Raw genomic sequence first — 13015 nt, 5'->3', positions numbered from 1 at the left:
TATATTCTTTAAGACGGCCAACTCTTGTGAACTGTGCCTTGAACATCTGGGCCAGCGTTTATGTTCTTTCCCCAATTATCTGGGTTACCACCAATAGAAAAAGTTATTTCACCCTTTAAAGGGAGTTTTCTAATCATGTACTCATTACTTTTGAATCAGTTTGTTCAGAAGCAATTTTAGAAATGTAATTTCAAAGGCAGCTTTTCCTGGTAGGAAATTGCTTGCGTGTCTGAAGGCTATGTCTGGACTAAGTTTATGATGTGTTAAACACAAATAAGTGAGTACTGATTTTCTGTGACAAAATAAGTGTTTGGTTTTTTGAAGAATTCATGCTAAGGTCCTCGGTCATCCTTCACTTGGAGAGACCACTTGAGTGGAAATAGTCACATCTGACAAAGGATTTGCCTCATGGTTATATTTAAGGTATATAAGCTGTCAACTCTTTAAAATACCCTAAATACAAAAAAGGACCTTGAACCAAATGATGCTGGAAAAAACTTGATGGAAAACTCAAATAACTTGTGCAGTGTATGCCATTGCTTTAAATTCAGGCAGGCAGTGGTGGAGAGCTCTGCACTGGTTGTCATAATACAATCCTTGTGGAAATACACTGTTGACACTTATTACCTGTTCACAAAATACAACTTATATATAGTTAAGGAGAGGCTATTCCTTCCTCCTCTGTAATTTGTAGAATTGCTCTAACTCAGTGTAGCCTAGAAAATGACCCACATACATCTGACTTGCGACTTCCACTAAAACTGCAGTAAAACTTGCCTGTAATATCCAGACTGAAATTTTAACCATTAAAATAATCCCCTGTGTGATGAGCTTCTGCAAAAATAAACTATTGACTATAAATCAAGAGCTTCATTGGAAAAGAAGATGTTAAAAAGAGAGGAACCACTTCCAGGTCAACAAAATAAACATGTGGGCAAGTGCCAAACAAACCAAGGAATATACAACACGGTGGCTAGTGCTTACTGGCCAACAGCAAGAAGCTGCCTCCACCTTACTGCCTGACAGACTATGCCTATCGGCTTATTAAACCAGAGTACAAACCTGGACTAAGATGGTAGATTAAACCTGCGTACTTAATTTCTTCCTAAAGGTCTACTAAAATTAGAATAAAAAAAAAAAGCATGGAGAACATGATAGGAGACAGAACAAAACACAGTGACCTAAGAAAGCAGATCGTTGACTGAACTCACTTGGCTAATCTGAGAAGCTTCAAGCTAACAGTGGGGGACGCTGAAACTCAACACCACTTACACCACAGAACCCTGAAGGACACAGAAATTGACAGTGCCTGGTACCCCTAGAGCCAAGGATAAAATGTGCAGGATGGGCTAAACTTACTGAGAAAGCTGTTTTCAGAAGTTAGTTTTCGAGATTCATTCCCCAACTCCACACCCTAGTGCAACCACACTTTTCCCAAGAGGGCAGATATTTGGGGACAATTTCTGGAGAGAAAAAGACTCACAACAGGGACTAAGTAAATATATTCAAAATGAATTCAGAGACCACCACTACAGGTCAGTACAGCCACGACAGCCAGACCCTTAGTCTTTAGGCTAGCCACGTAAGACTCTTCTCTATGGAATCTGACCAGACCAGGAGAAAAAGCCTAAAACACGGACAGTAGGGGTTCCCCAAAACAGAGCTTATCCATGTCTTCGAACCATGAAGTTCAAAGTTGGCTTGTCTTCATGTTTACAAAACTTCCTATCAGCTTTTTAGTTTTTTTCACGAGCAGATATCAAGGATTATCAGGGGTCTGAGAAGCCTCTAATACGGAAGATAGAAATCAAAGCAAACCAACTTAGAGAAATAAAATGCAAGGAGAATAAAACTATAAACAAAGTTGAGATAAAACTTCCTAGAAAGAAGAGCAAAAGACACAGATGAGAAATTGGAAAAAAGAAAAGGAGAAAGAAAGTCCAGAAGATCTGATATTTAAAAAAGGGAATTTTTAGAAAGGGAGAACAGTAGAAAAATAATTCTAGGAAATTCGCTAGTGAAGTAAGACAAGGAAATTTCTCAGAACCGAAGGAGATGAGTCACCAGATTTTAAAAACCTAGTGTGGGTCCATGGTGTCCGGCACAACGAATTAAAATAGACACACACCAGAGAACACAGAAGACACAATTTCTACAAGCTTCCAGAGAGGGAGACAAAAGGGTTCCATATAAAGGGTCAGAGATGCTTTGGATTTTTTAAACAAGAGACAATAGAGTAATGCTTTCAAAATTCTAAGGGAAAAAACACCTACAACTTACAGTCTTCTATACACCTTCTATCAACTGAAAGAGAATGTTTTCAGATATGGAAATTACTGAAATATTTATCTTCCCCACACATTTCTCAAGAAGTTACTGGAGGATGTCACTCCAACAAAATTAGATAAGAAAAAAGAAAAAGACTAGGATGTGGCATATAGGAATATAGGGGGGAAAAACCCAAGAAAGGAGAGAGGTGAAAGAAAATACTAGGAAAGTCAGCTGTGCACCAGATCCAAGTATCGTGAACCAAGAGACAGACACGGAGGGCTGTCAGTACCAAGATTCCCACAGCTGTTACACCAGCAGAATGCCTGTCAGTCTGGTCCAGGTTCTTTTCTGTACTTATCTGATTTTGACCAAACTTAATGAAATTTCTGTTCTCCCCACCATGCCCTAGTGAATTGATCAGCTGACACTTATTTTAAACCACCCTACTTCCACCGGCTGTGCTTTGATCGACTCCAGAGGACTGGAGGGAAGCCATGGTGAGCTAAGACACAGGCAACAGACAGCAGTCCACTGTTTGAGACAGTGTCTCCGCCAGACATCTAGGATCAGGCTCACGACAGCCCTGTCTGATGCCCTGACTGCAGTGGACCCTCTTCTCCAGGATTCACTCATGACCTTCCACAGATTCCTACAGAATTGGCTTTTACAAATTATCTGAGAAGCTAAAGACAAACTATGACCTAGAGAATCTATTCAATTTATCTTCTAAAAGCCTTGATCTGATAGTGACAACATTGCCCTTGCCTTACACAGCTAGGGTTTGGTTTTCTACTCAGCTTTTTAAAACAAAACAATGCATTATTCAGGAATACCTACGTAAGTGGCAAAAAAGAAAGACTAGCACAGAAATCAAGATAATGGTTATTTGTGGATGGCAAGGAAAGAAAAGGAAATAAAATTGGAAAGGGACAGATGGGAGGTCTTTCAAGATGTTATAGGTTCTATTTTCAACTTGGGTGGTAGGTGCACAGGTTTTTATTGTTTTATTATTCTTTAAATGATATTTATTTGTTTTATAAGGTCTTCTGTACGTATGACTCATTTAACATACACACAATCATAGCACCACCAGGCAAAGTAGAATTTCCCTCCTTTTACATTTTTATTGATACACCAGAGTCAGGAATATCCAACCACCAACCCCCAAAGCCTTGATTACAATCCACTGCCACATGATGTTACTTGTGTGTCAGGCCACCACTTTGCAGTCCAATGTGAAGATTCAGGAGACCGAAGCAAAGCCTACAGACCAAAGAAAGCCAACACTTTATGGTCTTCTTCCCTCTATCACAACATTTTGGTTATTTTAAAAAAAAAAACAATTTGCTATTCACCCAGTCAACATCTATTTGTGGGGACATTTACTTCAGACAGTCTGCTTTACATTTTTCAAAAACCACGTTAAAAATTTGCGGGAGGGTAGCAAATTGAAGTACAGAGTAAAAATAAAGAGAAAAATCAATCTGAAAGCACAGAATTTGTGATCTAAGCGATCTCCTTAATTCATCCTACAAAGATCCCCTTAATGGATGTAGCTGAAAATATGCCAACTCCAACTTTAGACTTCTGAATGTAATCCAAACTGCACAGATTCCTAGAAATCTTGTCCCCTCTTTTGGTCAGTGGTGTGCCCATCTCTCCATCATTAGGTACTCCCAGAATGGTTGGCCATGAAAGATTTATCTGTGGGTTTCCTACATCAGTGCTTCCTTCTCTCTTTCCCATGGAGGCACCCACACGAGGTGCTGCTACTTGCATGGCACGCTGGCTGCTGGCCCCGCCAGGTCTCCCCAAGACAACCACCATCTCAGCACAACACAGCCTATCTGCTCCTTCGTGGCACAAGAAGGCTGGCACACACAACAGCACAAAGAAGAATCTTCTACTGAGAGCCACTGGAAGAGGAACACTTGAGAATAAGATGGGCTGATCTTCAGACATCAACAACTGACAATAAAATGAATTTTCTTTTCTTATTTCTTCTCAGCCATCCTCCCTATTGTTGCAGATGTAAAATCAGTGGAAACAACTGATGCCTGTTACCACAAAATGGTTCAAACTGACATGCAGTAAAATGGAAAAACAAAAACAAAAACAAAAACAACCCAAGGGTCATCATCAAGTTTTCTGTTTTATTTAAGATTTTAGTTTTAATTCTGAAGAAAGAGGTACATTTCCTTTTTTTTTTAGTTTTAGCATCAGGTTATAACCAGGTTTCTGTTTTCTTTTCTCCTGTCTTTTCAATACTGCACAAACGTCCAGAAACTACAGGGTTAAGTAAAAGCTGCAGGCAAGGAGGTCAGAGATTTTGCTCCTGATGATCAGATGGCCCCAGAGCAGTGCTATCTCAGAGTGCCCTTAGTCAGGTGGATTTAAGGTAAAAGAAAAAAAGATTCTGACAGAGGAGAAAGATCGAAGAAATCACTTACATTTCAGCTCTTATATTATGCATAGGTATTAAATCTGTGAATACTTTTTTTCTTTAAAACATTTAAATTTACTTTAAATCTAAAGCCAAAAATTTTTTCCCCTTTAAAAAAAGTCACTTCTTCCCTCCTTATAAACTCTTTAGCAATAGGCCAGTCACTACTACACAATTTGTCTTTCCATCAACTTCCAATAAATTCTTTTGCTTAACAACACAATCAAGTCCTCTCCATCAACTTACCAAAATAATAAAAATTAAATTAAAAGCGTTTTCCTTGCAATAGTGATAAGCTGAATATAAGATGGACGCCAGGACCACGGCTTCCCCCCATGCATTTAGCAATCTCATTTCAATTAACCTGGTTTTCAAACTTCCACAGTTGATAATACATTTACTTCACCTTTCCTATAGATTAATCGTCATTTTCTGCTAAGCAGATTATGTCATTATTATGCGCAACAGACAAACAGTAATTTTCTAAGTATCGAGACTGCCCTTTGATTTCTTTTTTTTCCTCCTTAAAAAGGCATTTTTAGAAAACATTCAACAGTGTCACTCAAATGCTGGATCAACAGAAACTCTTACAATAAAAAAAAAGATGGTAATGACCCTGTGATCGCATTGCCTCTGGGGATAGGGAGAAAAAAAACTGATCAGGAACTGGATTCTTCAGAACATAAGAGATGAGAAGGGAGCTGTGGGCGGGCTGAGAGGGAGAAACAGGGTGGGACAAATCCTGCATTTTCTAATGAATTCTCCTCTTTCCCTAATGGCGGTCCAGTGTTGAACTCTGTAGTAAATCTGTGGGGGTTTTGCTGGGGGGTCTGAAGGCTGTCTGAAAGCCTGGGGGTGGGGAGTGGAAGCTGGAAGGATTTGAAGGAGGAGGGTAGGGGTTCCAACTGGCTCTGTGCAGAGGGATCTGTGTGCTGAAGGGGGCGCTGTGGTGGGTCTGTGATGGAGCGGCACTGGGGCCGTCCATCTCTGTGAGGGCCTGAAGGGATTTTAGCCAGTGTGGAGGATTGTCATCTTGAAGAGAGTCTAAACTGTTTCCTGAAGATGCTGGAATACCTAAGGAGAGAAAAGAAAACAAGAGGGAAAATGATGAGTTTGTGCAGAGAGAATAACAAATTTGTCAAACAAAATTTTTTTAAGGTGATTAGTTTATCCAGAAAAGAAACACAGAAGAAATTACAATTTTAAACTCCTTCCAAATAAGACCTTCTTGGTCTCATGTTCCTTTTATACTCCACCCACCATGACCACGATTCACAGACCCATGCCTCCTCTTCAACTAGACACACACTGTCCCCCAGTGTCACACAGGGGCAGAGTTGCAGAAATGAGTCCCCAGAATTGCACGACGATATTTCCCAACTGTGCTTCTCCTTCTCTAGGAGGGACACACAAACAAGATAGCCTTATAATAGAGAGCTTTATTTTTCAAAGTGGAGTATGTTCCTTTAAGAGGGTTAAGTCAGAGCCTTTTGTACTTGGAGGCCTACACAGCACACACGTGCTGTCAGACGTCAGCACCTACTCACGCCAGAAGAAGCAACCTAGTTACCAAACGCCTTAGTACACAACTAGCCCAACAGCTGGCTGAGCCTACGCGACTCTGGAGAACGCAACAAGCTACTACACGTTTGTGGCTTTGGGAAAAGAAGATTTCGTTGAAGACACCTCTGTTTTCTGTTAATCTGTGCTAAAAACCAAACTGATGGCAGTCAGTGGAGCTGAAGGAGTGAGAAAGTTACCTGTGATGATGGCTGGGTCTGTCCAGCTGCCAGGGCTGTCCCAACTCAGGCTGTCGGTGGTGGCAGTGTTGGACGTTGGTGCACTGTGGTTGGCGTTGGAGGGGGAGGAAGAATTGGGCAGTCCACCAAAGTTGATGTTAATGTTGGGTAGAAGTGCCCTTAGCCCGTCCTGCCATTCCTTCATATTTAAACTCTCTACAGAACTGCTGTTGTCTGGGAGATTTACCAACAAAAAAATGAAAGATAAAAAAAAAATAAAAAGCTGACGTTAGAAACATATGTTGTTCTTTAGTGGTTAAGTGGGAGAAGTATTATTCTTTCTTTATTGAGCATTTAAAGTGGGTTGTCCTAGCAAGATAAACTTGGGTAGGATTTTGCTCGTGAGCTCAGAGCCCCTGAAGGAAGTCCTTGAAAACTTGCTCAAGGGTCAGGAGAGGGAGCTTCTTGTCCTTCTTACAGCCTCTTCAACATTTTGCATTTGTAAGTCAATAATCCAGTTTAAAGACTCAATGCTCCAAAGCACAATTTAGTTCCAGCTACATTATGAAGTTTCAGTTAGTGGAGCATTTGGCCAGCCAAGCTGATTTACGCTATTAAAAAAAGCAAGCCTGTAAAGTTCAATACAGGAGCTTATTTTTGAGCCCATTAAATGAGAGAAGAGTCATTTTATGAAGAATAAACATAAGCCAATAGAAAAAGAAAAATAATTACGTTCTTCCTGATTATAAAACTGGTCATGTATTTCAGAGGAGAAAGGCAGTAATGAATAGGCTTCTGAATTTGAAAAGAGGATTTCTGCACTCGTCACAAAGGCCCAGGAGGCAAGGGCGAAGCTACCTTTCAGGTGGAGTCGTTTCCAGCAGTCTGCCTACTCTGTCCTTACAGTTCTCCCGATCGTTTAAAACACAAGTCCCGGAGTCCTACACTGAGTTCTCTGGTTCTGTTATGAACAGCATCAAACATCCTAAGACGCTATCAATGTAAAAAGGCTTTTCATCCATTGTGACTAAACTCACTTGGCCTACTACCATCCAGAATCCATACAGTATATAACAAATTGGTTGTGGAGAAAGGAGTAAAGTGTAACCACTACGCAGAATAATTGTTTTATTGAAAATAGGAATGTAGGTCAGACTACCAACCGCGGTTTTTGAGAAGAGCATAGAAAATTATTTCTGGCTCTACAGAACTCATGAGCAATCTCCATTCATGACGACGACAACAACGACAATGATATTCTATCGGGTACAGTCTATTCTATTTGGTGAATTCAGAATTTTCTTTTTATAATTTTTCCTTTGCACCAATCAGTCATCTATGGCAAATTGTATCATGCTTCAGCAAGTGAAACTTTTAACCCTATTGATGTTACTTACAAAGAGAGAAAAAAAAACTACAACCAAATGCAACAAGTCGTCTCTGAATTTACTGTATTCCATTGTGTAAGAAGTATCAGTACACCTGGTTCAGAACACATTTTATCAAAGAAGAAATTACGGTTAAAATTCTGCCAGTTTGCTGGTAGCCTAACACCCAGTCCATAACAAGTTGATCATCGCACACTAAGCAAATGGACGAGTCTGGTTTTTAGCAACAACAGCAACAAAAATTATTTTAAAATGTATGTGTTAAGGCTGCTGAGATAAAAGTCAAAGCAACTGTTTACTGAATGCCTACAGTGTGCAAAGAGGGCAGAGCACTTAGGCCATGAGTCCTGAGCTTAAAGTCTAGGTGGGTGAGACAGCACAATATGGGAAAAGCTCAACAACCACAATCTGAAAGAGCAACAGAAGAAATGTCACGGGGCTGTACAGGCTTAACAATGCTATGAAAGCATGGTAAAAAGAGGCCAGTTAGGCACACGTCTGGAACCGTGCTGGGGGCTGACGAAGAGTTGCAGTGGTTCCTTCGTGGAGCTAAGTTACTCCGTAGACGCCCTGAGCCAGAAAAGACCATGACAAGTTGAAACTATATTCGGCATTTAAACATAACACTAAATGAGTCCAACTACTTACTAGAAAATACATATAAAGACGCATAAGCAATGACTTTATTAAAAACTAAAATTAAACTGTGTTCCAACATCAGGCTGTTCACAGAAAATCATAAAGCAGGAAAAGATGAATGGCTTAGGCAAGAGCACACATCATAGTGGCCAAGTGGATTTCTTCCCTTTCTGTTCCTCGGATTCACTGCAGTATGTTAATTATTATACAGTGCAAAACTTTGCTATGGATGGCAAGGCTGTGGGAAAATCTGCTCTTTTTAAAAAAATTTTTTTTAATTTATTTTTTAGGGGGGAGGTAATTAGGTTTACTTATTTATTTTTTTTTTAGAACCCAGGACCTCACATACGCTAAGCATGTGCTCTACCACTTGAGCTATACCCTCCCCAAATCTGCTCCTTTTGATAAATTGCCACTGGCAGAGTTCTTCCTGGTTTGCATAAAATCTTCACCTAAGAGAACAATTTTCAAATTGGTTTCACAGACTGCAAAACCACCTCAAGAGCCACTGGGGAGGAAGTTAAGGGGACAGGGTACTAGGGCAACACATCTCTTCCCACCTCCTGATTTCATCTATTTCACAGTTTAGAGTACTATGTAAGACTGCATTTGAAAAACAAGATATGCTGCTAAGAGTGAAGACCGAAGATCCATGTATAATGACAACACGGTGAGATAAAACACACTTAAGAGGAAACCCAAAACAAAAGGCTATCCCAAGTTTTTGTTTCCTCTAATATAATTCATACCAGGTCTGGATTTTGTCTCCTCTTGGAATTCTCCCCTCTGCCTTCTTTTTGGTATCCCCGCAACAAGGTCTTTTCATTATAAACACAGTCTATTAATTAAACTAGCTAGATGCAACTAAATTCACAAACCCACCAATCCCCGCTTTCATGCTCGGGCAGGCACAACCGCCCCACATACTCGGCCCTGATCCTCAGGGTACTCCATTCTCTGCAGTCCCTAGTGCCAGAGACCTCTTCTTGTTAAATTTCTGTTAGCAGTTAAACCTACCCCAGCTAGGGAGGAGTCACTGAGAGTTCTAGCCACAAAATATTCCTGAGTTTACTGTGCTCTTCAGTTTTTAATCCTTATCTAATGGCTACTCCCCAAAACCTCACTCTGCAACCTGATCTTGTTTTCTGAAAAGCTCTTATCTTCCTTTTCTTCACTGCTGTCTTTTACAGTTCAAAGTCAGAGGCTCTCTCTTTAGGTAGGTTACTTAGTGAAACGAATCTTTCTTGGTACAAGAAGTTGTACATCAGAGATCTAGTTCCCATTATGGTTACTCCTTGACAGCTAGACTCTCAAATATTCATGCATTTTTAGAAGGACACACAGTACAACATATCTCAGCCACTCTACCCATCTCTACCCTGTTAGATATTATTTCCTTTGAGTTTGGGGATGGAGTCAATCTCCGTCAGTAAATGGTTTCAAGAAAATCTAAACTTTCTCAAACCTCAGCATATTTCTAAGCAACTCAAATATAAACAAATTATGCTTGTCCTATATATAAAACCAAACTTTGATGAACACACAAAATTTCTCCTGAGAACTTTAAAGAAAATCTTCATGAAATACTGTATTTTAGGACAACCACAAAAATCACTTCATTAACCAAAATTTTCAGGGAAAATGACCACTATGTGAATGAATTCTTTCAAATAGATTTATAAAATAAATTTGTTTATGAAAAAGTTATTCTACTTAAACAAAAAGAACTGACCCTGAAATTTCTAGGATTGTACTTACTATAAAAGGTAAGATAGACCACTACTGCAGAGCAGATTTGCTGGGGCACAAAATCTTAAGGATTTAATAGACTTGAAACAGATTAAATTAAGCGAAAAATTCTAAGAACTCAAATGAAAAGAGTTCTGAGAACAGAAGAACTTGAACAAAGTATTAACAAAAAATAGTCAAAATTTATTCCCACTGACAGAAGGAAGTAGAAATGACAAACAGGAAGAGAGGCCATGCAGATCAGCTAAATATGATTTAGGCTTTCTGGACTCTGTCTTTGCTTCCTGCCTTTTTCCTTGTCTAGAATGCTTTCCTGATCTCTTTAATTAATTTTTACTCAATTTTCCAAAAGTTTGTCTTCCACTCAGATCATTCCAGATGACAGCACTGCGGTCAGCACCGCACTCATCTGGCAGCAAACTGTGCTGTGACACCCAGTACACCCTTACGTGTACTCACATCTGAAACTCTACTGAAAGGCCCGCAAGAAGGTATTTTATACATTCTTGAGCATGCAGCTCAGTGTCTGAGAAACTTGACATGCTTCAAGATATCTGCTGAATCAAAGGTCAACTTGAGAGGAGCTGAAAAACCACTGTCTTCTCAAAAGCCTATTTAATTCGTATCTGTATAATCAAACCATTCTCTCAAAAGAGATGCAAATCTTGCTGAAAGCAGAAATCAGCTAAATTTGGGGGTCCAAAAGGCCTCTCTAAATAGGCCACTAACATGTTTTCAATAGTGCTTGAAATGCCAAAACACAAGCAAATACAATTTTTAAAATCAAATGCACCAAAATTATTTAAATAAGGAATGCTTTTCAAAAAGATATTCTAATAGTATGTGTGGAGGATTGTGAACAGGACTATCAGCGATATCCTACCCACCTTCCTGCTCTCGACACTACTCATTCACTCACTATGCACTCTGTGTACGTGATCACCTTAGCACCAACAACCCAATGAGCTGGAGACTGAGCAGACTCCGGTAGTTCAAAGAGTTTGCCAAAGGTTATAGAGTTAAGAGAGTTGAAGTCAGTAATCAAACCCAATCTGACTCCAAAATGTTTGTTCTCACCACCAAGCCCACCACCAACCAGCCCCTGTCCTGGCAGGACTCATGGGCCAGGAGAAGGGGAGGGCGGACATGTTTAAATAAGTACACCACGTGATAATAAATGCTGTTCTGGGGTGAACAAAGTCCTGTGGGGCATAAAGAAGAAAAAACAATTCTGCCATTCCACATGCAGGATAAATGATGACTAGAGAAGCTCAGGGGAAGGGAAAGGGCATTCGACAAAGAACAGAGAGCAGCAGAAGCAGCTAATCACAAAATACAGTAGGAACAGGGCACAATATAAGCAGATGTGTTTTGCACTATGTGTACTTTCCTAGAGAAAAATCTTTTAGAACGTTCTTACAAGGATCTAAGAAGGCAAAATCTATTTTAAAGGGGGGGATACCTATGGAAAGATGTCTCTAAATAAAGCTGTATATAGAACAAGAAAAAGTAAACTTAAGAATTAATGTAGAAGATAAATACACTCTCAGAAGCATTATATACTAGATTAGATGGAACCTGAGCTAGAATATACAAGCAAGAGAACTAAATGATGGGGAGGGACTAAAATCCAACATAAGAAATTTATAAAATCTGAAACTGGAAGCTCGGATGAGAGCATTTAAGTGAGCACAAAGACTGAGGACTACGAACAAAAGCCCTGCGAGGACATTCAGAGATGACGGAGGGAATTTATCACACAGGAGAGGATGTATAGATCCAACAAAAAATGATTTCACCAAAGCAAATTATAAAACTGCAGAGACACGGAGGATGTCAACCACCCGGATGTCAACCACCATTAGATCTCTCAGCTCTAAATCTGCTGGAAGAAAATAAACCTGATAAAATCCACTTCCTGACCACCTCTTTCCCAAGGTTTATTAAGGAGGGGAACTTTTACTCTGGACTTCTGACCAACAAAGAACTAGTTGGGTGTTTCAAATATATAATAGAAGCCCTAAGAGTATGTGATGTAATTTTAAGACTTTAAGAAGCAAGGAATTAGAATAACTAGACCTGAGTTTTTGAATGGCTGGGATCCTAGCTATTTTTGCGATCACTACAGTGTATTGCATTCACCTGTTCACATATTAGTTTTGTTTTTTTTTTAACCAGACTGCAAGCTCCTCCAAGAAAGGGCCTTGATTTAATCCTCTTTGTATATAGTGATAGTTCCTGAACTTGAACCTCAAGAGGTTTTTAATGATTCCTAAATGAACAGCCCTGAACATCTGTTTCCAGATTTTTTGAGAACACAGCTTTCCAAAGATGAAAAAAAAAAAAAGGTTAGGTCATGGTGGTCCCACGGTTCTAGGAAGCAGTGATTCATAGGCCATAGAAGACGCTAAAGCATGACATTCTGACAATGCAATAAATAATTCTAATAAGGAAAATAAATTGGGGAGAAATCTGAAGAAATTGTTGCACAGGGAGAATCTCATGGGATAAGATTTCAAAGGTTTTCTAAGAATAACCTACCTGCAGATAAGCGTATCATAATCCTTCAGGATTAAAATCAGAATCCATAATGATCTGAAGAATGCTGAAGGCAAGAAAAAGCTAAGTTTGGAACAGGAGAAAATTAGGAAAAGCCACTGCTCAGCCTGCCATAATGTTGTGTCCTGAGAAAAGCCAGAGCTATGTAGTTCCATCTTTATTTTGCTTCCTTCCATCTTCTCTACAAAAGAGCATGATCCTCAAACTAGAAAGGACAGATTGAGCAA

At 39.6% G+C, this 13015-nt stretch overlaps 1 protein-coding gene across 6 annotated transcripts in view; it reads right to left on the bottom strand.

Annotated features, from left to right (window-relative positions):
* Positions 1-13015, bottom strand: part of CNOT4 (CCR4-NOT transcription complex subunit 4) — a 139803-nt gene that overhangs the window by 16115 nt on the left and 110673 nt on the right. For 2 of the 6 annotated variants that reach the window (XM_010983156.3, XM_031455435.2), the window contains exons 11-12: positions 6475-6687; positions 5301-5788 (exon numbers count right to left, since the gene is read on the bottom strand). The exons of 1 other annotated variant lie outside the window; for it this stretch is intronic. In XM_010983156.3, the coding sequence (XP_010981458.2) occupies positions 5487-5788; positions 6475-6687 (515 nt within the window). In that variant the 3' untranslated portion in view covers positions 5301-5486. Of the gene's footprint in view, positions 1-4404; positions 5789-6474; positions 6688-13015 lie in introns of those variants that run through there. 3 more of the 6 variants (XM_031455436.2, XM_031455437.2, XM_064487334.1) reach the window with 2 other exon arrangements.

The sequence above is a fragment of the Camelus dromedarius genome, chromosome 7 (genome assembly GCF_036321535.1).
Source record: "Camelus dromedarius isolate mCamDro1 chromosome 7, mCamDro1.pat, whole genome shotgun sequence".
Classification (NCBI taxonomy): domain Eukaryota; kingdom Metazoa; phylum Chordata; class Mammalia; order Artiodactyla; family Camelidae; genus Camelus; species Camelus dromedarius.
This window is presented reverse-complemented; position numbering and strand designations above follow the sequence as displayed.